We start from the raw sequence: 17,696 nt of genomic DNA, 5'->3' as shown, positions 1-17,696 counted from the left end.
GGGAATGAGATTTGGGAATGCTGAGGGGCTGGGAATGGGGACCTGGGGATGGTGAGGGGCTGGGAGTGGGATTTGGAGGCTGGGAATGGGATTGGGGATGGTGAGGGGCTGGGAATGGGGGATTTGGGGACTGGGATTTGGGGTTTGTGGCGGAAGGAGAGGGCTCTGGGAATGGGATTTGGGATGGTGAGGGGGTGGGAATGGGGGATTGGGGCTCTGGGAATGGGATTGGGAATGCTGAGGGGCTGGGAGTGGGGGATTGGGGCTCTGGGAATGGGATTGGGGATGGTGAGGGGCTGGGAGTGGGGGATTGGGGCTCTGGGAATGAGATTTGGGAATGCTGAGGGGGTGGGAATGGGGGATTGGGGCTCTGGGAATGGGATCTGGGGTTTGCTGGGGTTGTGGTGCCGGGAGAGGGCTCTGGGAATGGCCAATCTGATTCTCAGCAGGCTCCCAGCAGGAACGGGGGCTGGGGAGGGTTTGGGATCCAGGGAAATCCCTCAAGGCCTGCCCCCATCCCCAGCATTTCCCCCTGGAACGGGGCCATTCCCGGGGCTCTCACCTCCTCCCCGAAGTTGATGATGTCCACGTTGACCTTCTCCTTCTTCAGGCGCTTGGCCAGCTTCACCAGCTGGGTGGGAGAGGCGGCAACGCCCTGGGATCGGCGGCACCGGGACCGCCCAGCGCCCGCACCCCAGCGGCCGCACCCCAGCGGCACCCCTGGCTCGGGCCTGGGTCGGCTCTAAGGGATCCAGGCAGGGATCCAGGCAGGGATCTGTCCCAGGGATCGGCTCCAAGGGATCCATCCCAGGGATCCAGGCAGGGATCCATCCCAGGGATCGGCTCCAAGGGATCCAGGCCAGGGATCCAGGCCAGGGATCCATCCCAGGGATCCACCCCGGGATCAGCTCAGGGATCCACACTTGTGACCCCATCAATCCTGGGCTGAGCCCGGGATTTTATGGGAGCTGATCCCACTGTTATCCCATGATCCCAGCCCCGATCCCACAGTTATCCCGTGATTATTCGCATTGTTACCCCATGATCCCAGCCCTGATCCCATTGTAATCCCACAGTGATCCCAGCTTTGATCCCACTGTTAACCCGTTGTTATCCTGTTACCCCAGACCTGATCCCATAGTGATCCCACTGTTATCCCATTATCCCAGAGATCCTGCAGTGATCCCATAATTATTCCCATTGTTATCCTGTGATCCCAGCCCCGATCCCATTGTTATCCTGTGACCATTCCCGGCTATCCCAGCCCTGATCCTGCAGCGATCCCATGATTGTTCCCGTTGTTATCCCGTTACGCCAGCCCCGATTCCATTGTTATCCTGTGACCATTCCCATTGTTACCCCGCTGTTATCCCGTGATCCCAGCCCCAATCCCATTGTTATCCTGTGACTATTCCCGGCTACCCCAGCCCTGATCCTGCAGTGATCCCATGATTATTCCCGTTGTTATTCCATTATCCCAGCCCTGATCCTGCAGCGATCCCATGATTGTTCCCGTTGTTACCCCACTGTTATCCCGTTACGCCAGCCCCGATCCCATTGCTATCCTGTGACCATTCCCGTTGTTACCCCGCTGTTATCCCGTGATCCCAGCCCCGGTCCCAGCCCCAATCCCGGTGTTGTTCCGTGACCATTCCCGCTGTTATCCCGTTACGCCAGCCCTGGTCCCAGCCCCGGTCCCGGTGTTGTTCCGTGACCATTCCCGTTGTTATCCTGTTGTTATCCCGTGATCCCAGCCCCAGTCCCAGCCCCGATCCCGGTGTCCCGGTGTCCCGGTGCCGTTGCCCCGGCACTCACGTCCTTGTCGCTGTCGTGCACGGGACTGCCCACGAAGGCGATGATTCTCATCTTGTGGTTCTTGCCCTGCCGGTGCTTCAGCGCCAGCTGCACCAGAGCCGAACCGCGGGCTGGGAACGCGCCCGGGAAACAAACCGGGGATCCCCCAACCCATTCCCGGGAAACCGGGGATCCCCCAACCCAGATCCTGGGAAACCGGGGCTGCCCCAACCCATTCCCGGGAAACCGGGGATCCCCCTTCCCCCCCCAGATCCCGGGATTTAAGGGGGGGTTTCTGTGGAATTCCCATGGATTTATCGTGGATTTCTGTGAAACTTCCATGGATTTATGGCGGACTCCCATGGATTTTTGTGAAATTTCCATGGATTTATGGTCGAAATTGACCATAAATTCTGTAAAGTTTCAATAGATTTACGGTGGATTTCTCTAAAATTCCCATGGATTTATGGTGAATTCCTGTGGAGTTCCCATGGATTTATGGTGGATTTCTGTGAAATTCCCATGGATTTATGATGGGTTTCTGGGATATTCCCATGCATTTATGCTGGATTTCTGTGAAATTCCCATGGATTTATGGTGGAATTCTATGAAATTCCCATGGATTTTTGTGGAATTCCCCTGGATTTATAGTGAATTTCTGTGGATTTCCCATGGATTTATGGTGGATTCCTGTGGCACTCCCATGGATTTCTGTGAAATTCCCATGGGTTTCTGGTGGATTTCTGTGGCATTCCCATGGATTTACGGTGGATTCCTGTGGAATTCCCATGAATTTCTGGTGGATTTCTGTGAAATTCCCATGGGTTTCTGGTGGATTTCTGTGGCATTCCCATGGATTTATGGTGGATTTCTGTGGCATTCCCATGGATTTTTGTGGAATTCCCATGGATTTATGGTGAATTTCAGTGAAACTTCCCATGGATTTCTGGTGGATTTTTGTGAAATTCCCATGGATTTCTGGTGGATTTCTGTGAAACCTCCCATGGTGGATTTCTGTGGATTTCCCATGGATTTTTGTGGAATTCCCCTGGATTTCTGGTGGATTTCTGTGGCATTCCCATGGATTTCCGCTTCAAAGCCTCCCGCACCATTTCCACCCCAAGGAAACCCCCAATTCCCCATCCAGGACCCCAGGAATTCCCGAATTCCCAGCGGGACACTCACGTGCGCCACGCGGATGCCGGTGCCGAAGGTGATCTTGCCCTTGGGCTGCACCGTGTGCAGCTTGGACAGGATGCGCCCGGTGTCCGGGGTCAGCGTGGTCAGCACCTCGCAGTTACTGCGGGAATCGGAGCGGATTCACACCCGGGGTTTGGGAATCGCCCCCTTGGGACCCGGGAAACTCCCCCTGGATTCAGGAAATTCCCCCCTGGATTCAGGAAATTCCCCCCTGGATTCAGGAAATTCCCCCTGGATTCAGGAAATTCCCCCAGGATTCAGGAAATTCCCCCTGGATTCAGGAAATTCCCCCGGGATTCAGTAAATCCCCCTGGATTCAGTAATTCCCCCTGGATTCAGGAAATTCCCCCGGGATTCAGTAAATCCCCCTGGATTCAGGAAATTCCCCCCTGGATTCAGTAAATCCCCCTGGATTCAGTAATTCCCCCTGGATTCAGAAAATCCCCCAGGATTCAGAAAATCCCCCTGGATTCAGGAAATCCCCCTGGATTCAGTAAATTCCCCTGGATTCAGTAATTCCCCTTGGATTCAGTAAATCCCCCTGGATTCAGGAAATCCCCCTGGATTCAGGAAATTTCCCCTTAGATTCAGTAATTCCCCCTGGATTCAGTAATTCCCCCTGGATTCAGGCCGGGCTCGGCTCCAGGGCTGGCAGCACTCCACAGCTACAGGAGCAACTCCTGGGGATTCTTTGGGAATCTGGGAGGGAATTCTCCAAAATCCCAGATTTCCCCAGCTTCCAGTGAGCCCCAAATCCATCCCATTCCAAGAATTCCTGAAATTCCCACCCCAAAAATCCTCAGATCCCTCCCATTCCAAGTGGGAACAGCCATTCCCAACTGGTTTCCAACAGTTCCCAGCTCCTTCTCCCTGAATTCCCAACTTTCCCTGCCTCCAGAATCCATCCCATTCCAAGTGGGAATGAGCCGTTCCAAGAATTCCTGAAGCTCCCACCCCCAAAATCCCCAAATCCCTCCCATTCCAAGTGGGAACAGCCACTCCAAGAATTCCTGAAGCTCCCACCTAAAATGACCCCAAAATCCCTCTCAGATCCCTCCCATTCCAAGTGGGAATGAGCCGTTCCAAGAATTCCTGAAGCTCCCACCTAAAATGACCCCAAAACCCCCAGATCCCTCCCATTTCAAATGGAAATGAGTCACGCCACGAATTCCTGAAGTTCCCCCCCCAAAATCCCCAGATTCCTCCCATTCCAAGTGGGAACATCCATTCCCAGAATTCCTGAAGTTCCCACCCCCAAAATCCTCAGATCCCTCCCATTCCAAGTGGGAACAGCCACTGCAAGAATTCCTGAAGTTCCCACCTGAAATGACCCCAAAATCCCTCTCAGATCCCTCCCACTCCAAGAATTCCTCAAGTTCCCATCCCTGAAATCCCCAGATTCTTCCCATTCCAAGTGGAATGAGCCATCGCAAGAATTCCTGAAGTTCCCCCCCAAAATCCCCAAATTCTTCCCATTCCAAGTGGAATGAGCCATTGCAAGAATTCCTGAAATTCCCACCCCCAAAATCCCCAGATCCCTCCCATTCCAAGTGGGAATAAGTCACTACAAGAATTCCCCAAGTTCCCACCTGCAATAGCCCACAATCCCTGCCATTCCCTGCCATTCCCAGCCGTTCCCAGCCCGTCCCCCTCACTTGGCCAGGGTGATGAGCCCCACGTTGTTCTCGGGGTTGCTGCGTGTCTTGGAGTGGCACACGATGTTGACGGCGTCCTGCTGCGCCTGCAGCCGCGTCGGCAGGAAGTCCCCGTTCCGCATGTACTCGCTGTTGTCCACGCTGCAATCCCAAAAAAACCCAGGAGTGCTACAAGGGAATCCCGGGAAATTCCCTCTGTTGGGTGGTCGGGGACTTTAGGGGCAAAAAATGGGGTTTAGCTGCTTAAAAATCTGATTTTTTGGGAGAAAAATGAGGTTTATTCTGCATGTACTCGCTGTTGTCCACGCTGCAATTCCCAAAGCAAAAAACCTCTGAATGCTGTAAAGGGATCCTGGGAAATTCCCTCTGCTGGGGTGACTGGGTTTTTTGGAGGGGGAAATTGGGTTTATTCCAGTCTAAAATGAGATTTTTATGGGAGTGCGGACGTTCATCACAAAAATCCGATTTTTTTGGGATAGCCAAGTGCATTCCCCAAAATCTCAATTTTTTTAAAAATTTTTTTAGGAATGCCTGATGTTCATTCCCCCAAACCTGGGACTTTTGGGGAATTGCTGACGTTTATTACGCCAAAATCCAGGGGTTTTTTGGGAACAGGTGAAGCTCAAACCACAGAATCTCTGCCTCGGACCCTTCCTGCCCCCTCAGGTCCCACTTCCCCCTCACTCCCTGTCCCCTCCTGTTCCCCCCCTGTCCTTGTCTGTCCCTCTCTCCCCCTCACCCCCTGTCCTACCATCCCGCCCTGTCCCCTCATGTCCCTCCATGTCCCCCCTGTCCTCCCCCGTCCCCTCATGTCCCTCCATGTCCCCCCTGTCCCTCCCTGTCCCCTCATGTCCCTCCATGTCCCTCCATGTCCCCCCTGTCCCTCCCTGTCCCCTCATGTCCCTCCATGTCCCTCCATGTCCCCCCTGTCCTTCCCCGTCCCCTCAGCCCCCTCTCCCCTCAGGCCCGGCCCGCTCCGCTCCCCCGCCATGACTCAGGGAAAGCGGCCGGGCGGGCCGGGGGTGCCCGGAGGTTGCCCGGGGGTTCCCGCGGGTTTGCCCGAGGGTTCCCGGGGTGTTCCCGGGGGTGTCCCGGCGCTCCCGGGGCTCTCACCACACCATGGTGCTCTCCAGAACCATCTTGGCTCCTTCGTCCCCTCAGCGCCGACCCGCTCCCCACAGCGCCCAACAACGCGCGCGCTGATTGGTCCAGACCCCGCGGCCAATCTGCGCGCCTCGTCTAGGCGGGGCGCCGCGCGGAGCATGCTGGGAGTTGTAGTTCTGGGCGGGGCGCCATGGCGGCCGGGGGGGCATCTCTGTCCCCAAAGGTCCCGGACTGTCCCCAAAGGACCGGGACTGTCCCCAAAGGTCTCCTCCCACCGCCACCGCCCGCGGGGGGCTCCGAGAGCAGCCTGGGGGTGCCTCCTGTCCCGCTGTGCCACCCCAGGGCTGTGCCCATGTCCGGTGTCCCCCCAAGACGTCCCCTTGTCCCCAGGGGCGTCTCCAATGTCCCCCCCAGCCAAGGCCACCCCAGGAGTGCCCCTAAATGTCCCCTCAGTGTCCCAGGGGTGTCCCAGGGTCCCCCCAAATGTCCCCGGGCAGAGCCGGCCCCACGTGGGGACCCGAGGGTGACAAACAACTGCAGGCTGGACAGGGCAGTTCCAGGAACTCCATTCCCAAATCCAGGAAATTTCCATCCCCGAACCCGGGGGAAATTCCGGGGAAATTCCACGAAATCCAAATTCCCGAATCCGGGGGAACTCTGGGGGGAAAAACCCCAGAAAATTCCAGGGGAGAAAACCCCGGAAAATTCCAGGGGAATTCTGCGGATTCCGTCCCCAAACCCAGGAAAAGTCCATGAAATCCACTGCCAAATCCAGGAGAATTTCCATCAATTCTGTCCCAAATCCAGGAAAATTCCATTTCCCAAACCCAGGAAAAGTCTGTCCCAAATCCAGGAGAATTTCCATGGATTCCACCCCAAATCCAGGAAAATTCCATAAAATCCATTCCACAGTCCAGGAAAATTCCATTTCCCAAATCCAGGAAAATTCCATGGATTCTGTCCCAAATCCAGGAGAATCCCATTCCCGAATCCAGGAGAATTTCCATTAAATCTGTCCCAAAGCCAGGAAAATTCCACAAAATCCATTCCACAATCCGGGAAAATTCCATTTCCCAAATCCGGGGGAATTCCATTGGTTCTGTCCCAAATCCAGGAGGATTCCGTTCCCCAAGTCCATGAAAATTCCATGAAAATTCCATGAAAATTCCGCAGATTCCCCCTCGATCCGGGGACGTTTCCATTCCAATTCCATTCCAATTCCAGGAATTCCGCCCCAAATCCCAGGAGGATTCCGCTCCCATTCCCAAATCCTCTTTTCCTCCTGCAAAATTCCCCCCACAATTCCCAAATTTCCCCCTTTGGGAAGAGAAAAATTCCCCCCAAAAAAATAAACACCCAACAACAAAAAAAAAAATTCCCAAAAATTCCAACCCCAGCCTCTGGATGGGGAGAATTCCCAGGAAAAAGGGGAATCATCCCAAAAATATTTAAATACTCATAAATATTCCGTTCTGGGAATGGGGAGGGAAATAAATGGGAAAAAATTGGGGAAAAAATTGGGGAAAAAATTGGGGGAAAATGGGGAAAAAAATTGGGAAAATTGAGGAAAAATTGGGGGAAAAATGGGGAAACATTAGGGAAAATTGGGAAAAAAATTGGGAAAAAAAGGGAAAAAATTGGGGAAAATCAGGAAAAAAATGGGGAAATTTCCCCTCCTGATGCAATAAAAAAATGGGAGGGATTTGTCTAATATAGACAAACATTCCAAGGAAAAAGGGGAATGCACGGAATTGTCCCCAAATTCCCTGTGCTGGGCTAAGGCCGCTCCAAGGGAAATCCGGGATTTGGGGGCGGGAAAATTCAGCTTTTCCTTAAAAAACGTGGGAAAAGGGGGAGTGGGGAGAGGCAGGGATGGAATTCCCTCCCTGCTCCACATTCCGGGGGTTTTTCGGCACAAAAAGCTCGAAATTCCAGGGTTTGTATAAAAAACGGGATTTTTCCAAGCGGGACTTTGGGGGAAAAGGAGATTTTTCCATAAAAAAAAAATTCAGGGATGGAGCAAAAATCAGCTCCAGCCCCGGGGGCTGCTCCGGGAATTTGGGAATTTTTAGGGATTTTTGGATCCAGGTGGGAAATTCCTCATTCTGGATTTGTTTGAGGTTTTTTTTTTATCCCATCCCAAAATCTGCTCCGGGAATTTTGTGGGATTGCCAGAGGTGTTAAAAAATGGGATTTGGGGATTGGAAAAGTGGGATCTGAGCCGGGATTTTGGGGGGAAATCCTTAAAAAACCCAGGATGGGCTCGGATTCACAAAATCCCAAAAAATCCTAAAAAAAAATCCCCAAAAAATCCTGAAAATTCCAAAAACAATCCCAAAAAAATCCCAAAAATCCCCAAAAAATCCCAAAACCTCCTCCCAGACTGTGGGAAAAGCTTCCCAAAATTCGTGCTGGGAAAAGGGGATCCAGGAGCTTTTCCATGATTTCTCCTCCTTTTCCCCTCTTTTCCAGGGGATTTCCCATGAAAAACCCGGAGCAAACCCTAAATTCCTGAATAAAAATGAATCATTAATAATTCCCAATTAACAATCCCAAGAACTCCCCCAGGACTGAAAACCGGGATGGGATCCTATGGAAATTCCAACCAAAAAAAAAATAAAAAATCAGGATAAAAATCCAAAAAAATCCAAAAAAATTCCCCCCTCAAAAAAATCGGCGCGGCTCCGATTCCAGCCGGGAATTTTCCAGGAATTCTCCCCCTTTTTCCCATCCCAAAATCTGGGAATTCCTGGGAATTTCAGCTCCCTGCTCCCGGGGTTTCCATTCCTGGGACTTCCGGGGGGGATCCCGACATTCCCGGTTTTTTTCGGGACATTCCCGATTTTCCAGGGCCATTCCCGATTTTTTACGGGACATTCCCAATTTTTTTCGGGCCGTTCCCAATTTTTTTCGGGACGTTCCCGATTTTTTTCGGGATGTTCCCGATTTTTTTCGGGCCGTTCCCGATTTTTTTTGGGCCGTTCCCAATTTTCCAGGGACATTCCTGGTTTTTTCCGGGCCATTCCCGATTTTCCAGGAGCGCTGGGAAAAGCAGGAATTCCGGAATTCCGAGGCTTGGCTGGGATTCCACCGGCGCCCGTTCACTGGGAAGAGAAAACAAACAGGGAATGAGGGAAAAGTGGGAAAAGTGGGAAAAGTGGGAAAAGTGGGAAAAGTGGGAAAAGTGGGAAAATTCCCCAGGGAGTGTTTGGGGTTTGTCCCGAAAATTCCCAAGCCTGGGAAAGGAGGGAAAATCTGGGAATGCTCTGGGTGGGATTTGGGACATCCCAGACCCTCGGGATTGAGGGATTTTCCCCCTTTTGGGGCAATTCCAGGGATTTTGGAAGATTTGGGACATCCCAGACCCTCGGGATTGAGGGATTTTCCCCCTTTTTGGGCAATTCCAGGGATTTTGGAAGATTTGGGACATCCCAGACCCTCTGGATTGAGGGATTTTCATCCTTTTTTGGGCAATTCCAGGGATTTTGGGGATTTGGGACATTCCAGACCCTCGGGATTGAAGGATTTTCCTCCTTTTTGGGCAATTCCAGGGATTTTGGGGATTTGGGACATCCCAGACCCTCGGGATTGAGGGATTTTCCCCCTTTTTGGGCAATTCCAGGGATTTTGGGCTGCCCAGAGCCCTGGGATCGAGGGCAGAGCCGCTCCCGCCGCGTTCCCGGGATATTCCAGGATCCAATCCCACCCCAATCCCAGGGAATTCCCGGTTTTTTTCCCATGGAATTCACTCACAAAGCTGATCTCGGTCTCCGGCAGCTCCTCCAGCTCCAGGGGCAGGGAGGGCCCGGGGGAGCCGCTGCAAAAACAACGGGAAAAATGGGAATTTTGGGGAATTCTGGGGAATTCTGGGGGAAATCCGAGGAATGCCAGCCCTCAATCCCCACCCGCTGCTGCTCCCACGAAATTCCCAGGAAATCCTGGGAAAACCACCAGAAAAATCCAGGTTTGCCCATGGAGAACGCGGAAATTCCAGGGAATTTGTGGATGAAGAGAAGCCCCGGGAACTGCAGGTGAAAATCCCACGGATGGACAGAGAACATTCCGGGTGAATTCCTCCCGGGAATTCCATGGAATTCCCACGGGAATTCCAGCCCTGGGAGCAGGAGAAGCGGGAACACCCTGGGATTTGGGAATTTCCCAAAAACCCCTGGAAGTCTGGGAAAGCAGCGAGCTCCAAACCCCAAAATCCCAAATTTGGGAAAGCAGAGAGCTCCAGACCCCGGGAATTCCCGGAGAAAATCCCAGGAAATCCCAAAAAACTCCATAAAATCCCCCAAAATCTCCATAAAATCCCCCAAAAATCTCCATAAAATGCCACGAATCCCATGAAATCCCGTCTGGGCTCACCTGGGCAGGGAGGCTGCCGGAGCTGCAGCGGGGCCCGGGTGCACCTCAACCCCCACGGCCCTGCGGGGATTTGGGATTGGCCGTGAGATTTTGGGATCAGCCCCAAGAATTCCCCATTTTCCACAGGGCATTCCAGGGAAACGGCCCCAAAAGCCCGGGAATGGTCCCAAACCCCTTTGCACAACTGGAACCCCTCAGAAACGATCCCAAATTTCTCAGGAATGATCCCAAACCCCCTTTCCTTGATCCCAAACCCCGTTCCCAATCCCATATGTCCATTCCCAATCCCAATCCCCCGTTCCCAATCCCAATCCCATATCCCCATTCCCAATCCCCCATTCTCAATCCCAAACCCCCAATCCCCATTCCCAATCCCAAACCCCCGTTCCCAATCCCCCATTCCCAATCCCCATTCCCAATCCCAATCCCCCATTCCCAATCCCAAACCACCATTCCCAAACCCCCGTTCCCAATCCCAATCCCCCATTCCCAATCCCAAACCCCCAATCCCAAACCCCCAATCCCAATCCCCCATTCCCAATCCCCCATTCCCAATCCCCCATTCCCAATCCCAAACCCCCGTTCCCAATCCCAATCCCCCATTCCCAATCCCCCATTCCCAATCCCAAACCACCATTCCCAAACCCCCATTCCCAATCCCAATCCCCCATTCCCCATCCCATATTCCCATTCCCAATCCCAAACCCCCAATCCCCAATCCCAAACCCCCAATCCCCATTCCCAATCCCCCATTCCCAATCCCCATTCCCAATCCCCCGTTCCCCATCCCAATCCCCCGTTCCCAATCCCAAACCCCCATTCCCATTCCCAATCCCCCGTTCCCAATCCCCCGTTCCCAATCCCCCATCCCCAATCCCATTCCCCCATTCCCAATCCCCCATTCCCATTCCCAATCCCCCATTCCCCCGTTCCCCATTCCCCCATTCCCCGTTCCCACGGGCTCCCACCTGCTGGGGGGGGAGGTGGCTCCGGCGCTGCCCAGGGAGGGGCTGGACAGGGACGGGGACGGGGACGGGGACGGGGCGGCCCCGGCGGTGCCCGGAACCGAGCGCGGGAGCAGGTCCGGCCGGGAGCCTGCAACGGCAACGAACGGGACACTGGGACACTGGGAATGGGGAACTGGGAATGGGGAACTGGGAATGGGGGCGGGAAACTGGGAATGGGGGCGGGAAACTGGGAATGGGGATGGGGAACTGGGAATGGGAAACTGGGAATGGGGAACGGGAAACTGGGAATGGGGATGGGGAACTGGGAATGGGGGCAGGAAACTGGGAATGGGAAACTGGGAATGGGAAACTGGGAATGGGGAACTGGGGAGCTGGGAATGGGGAACTGGGAATGGGGAACTGGGAATGGGGAACTGGGAACTGGGGATAGAAACTGGGAATGGGAAACTGGGAATGGGGATTTTAGGGGACACAAATGGGGATTTTTGGGACACAAATTGGGATTTTTGGGACACAAATTGGGATTTTTGGGACACAAATGGGGATTTTTGGGACACAAAGGGGGATTTTTGGGGACACAAATGGGGATTTTTGGGACACAAACGGGGATTTTTGGGATACAAAGGGGATTTTAGGGACACAAAGGGGGATTTTTGAGACACAAAGGGGGATTTTTGGGGACACAAAGGGGGATTTTTGGGACACAAAGGGGGATTTTTGGGACACAAACGGGGATTTTTGGGGACACAAAGGGGGATTTTTGGGACACAAAGGGGGATTTTTGGGACACAAAGGGGGATTTTAGGAGACACAAATTGGGATTTTTGGGACACAAATGGGGATTTTTGGGACACAAAGGGGGATTTTTGGGACACAAAGGGGGATTTTTGGGACACAACAGGGGATTTTTGGGACACAAAGGGGGATTTTAGGAGACACAAATTGGGATTTTTGGGACACAAAGGGGGATTTTTGGGGACACAAATGGGGATTTTTGGGGACACAAAGGGGGATTTTTGGGGACACATAATGGGGATTTTTGGGGACACAAACGGGGATTTTTGGGACACAAACGGGGATTTTTGGGGACACAAATGGGGGATTTTTTCAGGGTACAAAGGGGGATTTTTGGGGCACAAAGGGGGATTTTAGGGGACACAAAGGGGGATTTTTGGGACACAAACGGGATTTCTGAGCTCCCACCTTGCTCGGGGTCGGTGTCGGGGCCGGGGGGGCTCTGGCGTCGCCCCCGGCCGGGTTGGGGTTGGGGTTCAGGTTTGGGTTCAGGTTGGGGTTGGGGTTCGGGGTCCCCCCCTGGCAGCTCCTCCTGGGCACGGCGGCGCCACCGCGGCTCTTCTTGGACGGGGACGGCTTCACTGGGAACGGGAGAATTCATGAGAAACCGGGAGAATTCCATGAGAAACGGGGAGAATTCCGTGAGAAACGGGGAGAATTCCGTGAGAAACCGGGAGAATTCCGTGAGAAACCGGGAGAATTCCGTGAGAAACCGGGAGAATTCCGTGAGAAACCGGGAGAATTCCGTGAGAAACCGGGAGAATTCCATGAGAAACCGGGAGAATTCCGTGAGAAACCGGGAGAATTCCGTGAGAAACCGGGAGAATTCCGTGAGAAACCGGGAGAATTCCATGAGAAACCGGGAGAATTCCATGAGAAACCGGGAGAATTCCATGAGAAACGGGGAGAATTCCATGAGAAACCGGGAGAATTCCATGAGAAACGGGGAGAATTCCGTGAGAAACCGGGAGAATTCCATGAGAAACGGGGAGAATTCCGTGAGAAACCGGGAGAATTCCGTGAGAAACCGGGAGAATTCCGTGAGAAACCGGGAGAATTCCATGAGAAACCGGGAGAATTCCATGAGAAATGGGGAGAATTCCATGAGAAACGGGGAGAATTCCATGAGAAACCGGGAGAATTCCATGAGAAACGGGGAGAATTCCATGAGAAACCGGGAATACCCCGAATTCCGGGGGTGTCAGGGAGGGAGGAGCAGGAGGAAATGGGGAGGAAAAGGGAAAATCCTTGAGAAAAGCAATTTCCAAATAAAGCGGATTTCAGGCAGGATTTTAGGGAAAGAAAAGAAGAAGGAAAAGGTTGGAAAAGGGAGAAAAAAATCCCTTAAAAAAAAAAAAAAAAAAAAAAGAAATCACTTTTCCAACTCTTCCAGGGAATTTTATGTCAAGGAAAAGAAAAAGCAAGGTGAAAAAAAAAAATAGGAAAAAGCAGGAAAACCCAGAAAAAGGGGAAAAAATTTAAAAAAGAACTTTTCCAGCTTTTTATGGAACAGAGAAGGAGAAAAGCTGAAAAAAAAAAAAACAGGAAAAAGCTGGAAAAGGCTGGGAAAAAGGGGGGAAAGCTGGGAAAAAATGGGAAAAAAGGGGGAAAATAAAGGAAAGAAGGAGGGAAAAAGGGGGGAAAAGGGGGAAAAAAGGGGGAAAATAAAGGGGGAAAATAAAGGGGGAAAATAAAGGGGGAAAATAAAGGGGGAAAATAAAGGGGGGAAAATAAAGGGGGAAAATAAAGGGGGAAAATAAAGGGGGAAAATAAAAGGGGAAAATAAAGGGGGAAAAAAGGGGGAAAAAAGGGGGAAAAAAAGGGGGAAAAAAAGGGGGAAAAAAAGGGGGAAAAAAAGGGGGAAAAAAGGGGGAAAAAAGGGGGAAAAAAGGGGGAAAAAAGGGGAAAAAAAGGGGAAAAAAGGGGAAAAAAAGGGGAAAAAAGGGGAAAAAAAGGGGAAAAAAAGGGGAAAAAAAGGGGAAAAAAAGGGGAAAAAAGGGGAAAAAAAGGGGGAAAAAAGGGGGAAAAAGGGGAAAAAAGGGGAAAAAGGGGGAAAAAAGAGGGGAAAAAAGAGGGGAAAAAAGAGGGGAAAAAAGGGGGAAAAAAGGGGGAAAAAAGGGGGAAAAAAGGGGAAAAAAGGGGGAAAAAAGGGGGAAAAAAGGGGGAAAAAAGGGGGAAAAAAGGGGGAAAAGGGGGGAAAAAGGGGGGAAAAAGGGGGGAAAAAGGGGGAAAAAGGGGGAAAAAAGGGGGAAAAAAGGGGGAAAAAGGGGGGAAAAAGGGGGGAAAAGGGGGGAAAAGGGGGGAAAAGGGGGGAAAAGGGGGAAAAGGGGGAAAAGGGGGAAAAGGGGGGAAAAGGGGGGAAAAGGGGGAAAAGGGGGGAAAAGGGGGAAAAAGGGGGAAAAAGGGGAAAAAGGGGAAAAAGGGGAAAAAGGGGAAAAAGGGGAAAGGGAAGGGGAAAAAGGGGAAAAGGGGGGAAAAGGGGGGAAAAGGGGGAAAAAAGGGAAAAAGGGGAAAAAAGGGGGAAAAAAAGGGGAAAAAGGGGAAAAAGGGGGAAAAAAGGGAAAAAAAGGGGAAAAGGGGAAAAAAGGGGAAAAAAGGGGAAAAAAGGGGGGGAAAAAGGGGGAAAAAAGGGGGGAAATTAAGGGGGAAAAAAGGGGGAAAAAAAGGGGGAAAAAAGGGGGGAAAAGGGGGGAAAAAGGGGGGAAAAAGGGGGAAAAAATGGGGGAAAAAAGGGGGAAAAAAAGGGGGGAAAAAAGGGGGAAAAAAGGGGGAAAAAAGGGGGGAAAAAAGGGGGAAAAAAAGGGGAAAAAAAGGGGAAAAAAAGGGGAAAAAAAGTGGGAAAAAGGGAAAAAAAGGGGAAAAAAAGGGGAAAAAAAGGGGAAAAAAAGGGGAAAATAAGGGGAAAAAAAGGGGAAAAAATGGGGAAAAAAAGGGGAAAAAAAGGGGAAAAAAAGGGGAAAAAAAGGGGAAAAAAGGGGGAAAAAAAGGGGAAAAAAAGGGGAAATGGGGAGTGGGGCGTAGATGTGGGAATTGCAGAGGGAAAATGGGGAATTCGTGGGCACTCACGTGGGATCCTGTGGAACACCGTGTGGCACATGAAGCGTTGGAAGCGCTCGGCGTAGAAGCTGGGCCGGTGCACGGACACCGTGTCCTGGAGCCCGGGAAAAAACCGGAATGAGCCCCAAAAACCCGGAATTCCGGGCGGGATGGGGAGCCCGGGGGGCTGGGGGGGAATTACAGGGATTTGGGAATAAATCCCAGGGATTTGGGAAAAAAATCCCAGGGATTTGGGAAAAAAATCCAGGGATTTGGGAAAAAAAATCCCAGGGATTTGGGAAAAAATTCCCAGGGATTTGGGTGGAAATTCCAGGATTTTGGCATAAACCCCAGGGATTTGGGAATAAACCCCAGGGATTCGGGTGGAAATTCCAGTAATCCAGGGGAATAAATCCCAGGAATTCAGAGGAGGGGAAATCTCAAATTTTGGGGAGTTCCCTTAAAAACTGGGGATTTTCCATAGAAATTGGGGGTTTTCTTTAAAAATTGGGGGTTTTCCATAGGAAAGGGTCATTTTTCCTTAAAACACTTTTTTCCTTTCAAAAAGTTTTGGTTTTCCATAAAGATTCCAATTTTTTTTCCATAGAAATTGCCGTTTTTTCATAAAAACTCCAGTTTTTCCGTTAAAAATTCTTGGTTTTCCATTAAAAATTCCTGGTTTTCCATTAAAAATTCCCATTTCCCACTCACCCCGTCGTGCACCAGGGCCTTCCAGGAGTGCTCGAGCTTCTTCACGAACCTGCGGGGAGGGAACGGAGCCGAAATTCCCACGGAATTCCCAAAATTCCCAGAAATTCCCGGGGTTTGAAGCCCACGGTGCAAACTCCCGACCCAGAGGGATCCCAAGGCAGTTAATTAACGGGTAATTAATTAATAATTGCTGACTGACCTGTAGGACTGCAGGACGTCGATGATGCCGATGTAGAGCAGCAGCCGCTCCCCCGGGAATTCCGGGCGGGAATTCCGCCCATCCTGGGAAAAGGGAATGGGAATGAGGAATGGGAATGGAAATGGGAATGGGGAATGGGAATGGGGAATGGATCAGGGAATGGGAATGGGGAATGGGAATGGGAATGGGAATGAGGAATGGGGTCAGGAAATGGGGAATGGGAATGGGAATGGGGAATGGGAATGGGAATGGGAATGGGAATGGGAATGGGGAATGGGAATGGGGAATGGGGAATGGGAATGGGAATGGGGAATGGGGAATGGGGAATGGGAATGGGGAATGGGGAATGGGGAATGGGAATGGGGAATGGGAATGGGGAATGGGAATGGGGAATGGGAATGGGAATGGGAATGGGGAATGGGAATGGGGAATGGGGAATGGGAATGGAAATGGGAATGGAAATGGGAATGGGAATGGGAATGGGAATGAGGAATGGGGAATGGGAATGGGAATGGGGAATGGAGAATGGATCAGGGAATGGGGAATGGGAATGGGAAAGAGGAATGGGAATGGGGAATGGGGAATGGGAATGGGGAATGGGAAATGGGAATGGGAATGGGGAATGGGAAATGGGGAATGGGAATGGGAATGGGGAATGGGGAATGGGAATGGGGAATGGGAAATGGGGAATGGGAATGGGGAATGGGGAATGGGAATGGGAATGGGGAATGGGAATGGGAAATGGGGAATGGGGAATGGAGTCAGGGAATGGGGAATGGGAATGGGGAATGGGGAATGGGGAATGGGGAATGGGGAATGGGAATGGGGAATGGGAATGGGAATGGGAATGGGGAATGGGAATGGGGAATGGGGAATGGGAATGGAAATGGGAATGGAAATGGGAATGGGAATGGGAATGGGAATGGGAATGAGGAATGGGGAATGGGAATGGGAATGGGGAATGGAGAATGGATCAGGGAATGGGGAATGGGAATGGGAAAGAGGAATGGGAATGGGGAATGGGGAATGGGAATGGGGAATGGGAAATGGGAATGGGAATGGGGAATGGGAAATGGGGAATGGGAATGGGAATGGGGAATGGGGAATGGGGAATGGGGAATGGGAAATGGGGAATGGGAATGGGAATGGGGAATGGGGAATGGGAATGGGGAATGGGAATAGGGAATGGGAATGGGGAATGGGAATAGGGAATGGGGAATGGGGAATGGGGAATGGGAATGGGGAATGGGAATGGGGAATGGATCAGGGAATGGGGAATGGGAATGGGGAATGGGGAATGGGGAATGGGGAATGGGAATGGGGAATGGGAATGGGGAATGGGAATGGGGAATGGGAATGGGGAATGGGAATGGGGAATGGGAATGGGAATGGGGAATGGGGAATGGGAATGGGGAATGGGAATGGGAATGGGGAATGGAAATGGGAATGGGGAATGGGAATGGGAATGGGGAATGGGAATGGGGATGGGGAATGGGAATGGGGAATGGGAATGGGGAATGGGAATGGGGATGGGGAATGGGAATGGGGAATGGGGAATGGGGAATGGGAATGGGGAATGGGGAATGGGGAATGGGAATGGGAATGGGGAATGGGAATGGGAATGGGGAATGGGAATGGGGAATGGATCAGGGAACGGATCCCAGTAAACCCCAGAAATTCCCAGTCAATCCCAGTGACTCCCAATCAATCAATAACCAATCAATAACCAATAATCAATCAATCTCACTGATCGTCGGTCTCCATGGTGCCGCCCCGCCGCGCCTCGCCCTGGATGGACTCCATGGCGGTGGAATAGAGCGCTCTCTGCGCCGCCGGCCGCCCGCGGGGGTCCCGGTTAACCCCAAT

General features: G+C 52.0%; 1 protein-coding gene across 1 annotated transcript in view; it reads right to left on the bottom strand.

The window, feature by feature from the left end:
• Window positions 1-17,696, bottom strand: part of LOC141725667 (putative PIP5K1A and PSMD4-like protein) — a 32,889-nt gene that overhangs the window by 4,496 nt on the left and 10,697 nt on the right. Inside the window, 14 exon segments of the mRNA XM_074529636.1 lie at window positions 563-631; window positions 1,816-1,902; window positions 2,980-3,094; window positions 4,650-4,790; window positions 5,763-5,805; window positions 8,622-8,857; window positions 9,507-9,570; window positions 10,122-10,181; window positions 11,090-11,216; window positions 12,293-12,465; window positions 14,951-15,035; window positions 15,632-15,680; window positions 15,831-15,885; window positions 15,888-15,913. Coding sequence (XP_074385737.1) covers window positions 563-631; window positions 1,816-1,902; window positions 2,980-3,094; window positions 4,650-4,790; window positions 5,763-5,805; window positions 8,622-8,857; window positions 9,507-9,570; window positions 10,122-10,181; window positions 11,090-11,216; window positions 12,293-12,465; window positions 14,951-15,035; window positions 15,632-15,680; window positions 15,831-15,885; window positions 15,888-15,913 — 1,330 coding nt within the window.

This window comes from Zonotrichia albicollis, chromosome 30 (assembly GCF_047830755.1).
Source record: "Zonotrichia albicollis isolate bZonAlb1 chromosome 30, bZonAlb1.hap1, whole genome shotgun sequence".
In the NCBI taxonomy this organism is placed as follows: Eukaryota; Metazoa; Chordata; class Aves; order Passeriformes; family Passerellidae; genus Zonotrichia; species Zonotrichia albicollis.
Note: the sequence above shows the minus strand (reverse complement) of the source record. Positions and strands in the feature narration are given on the sequence as shown.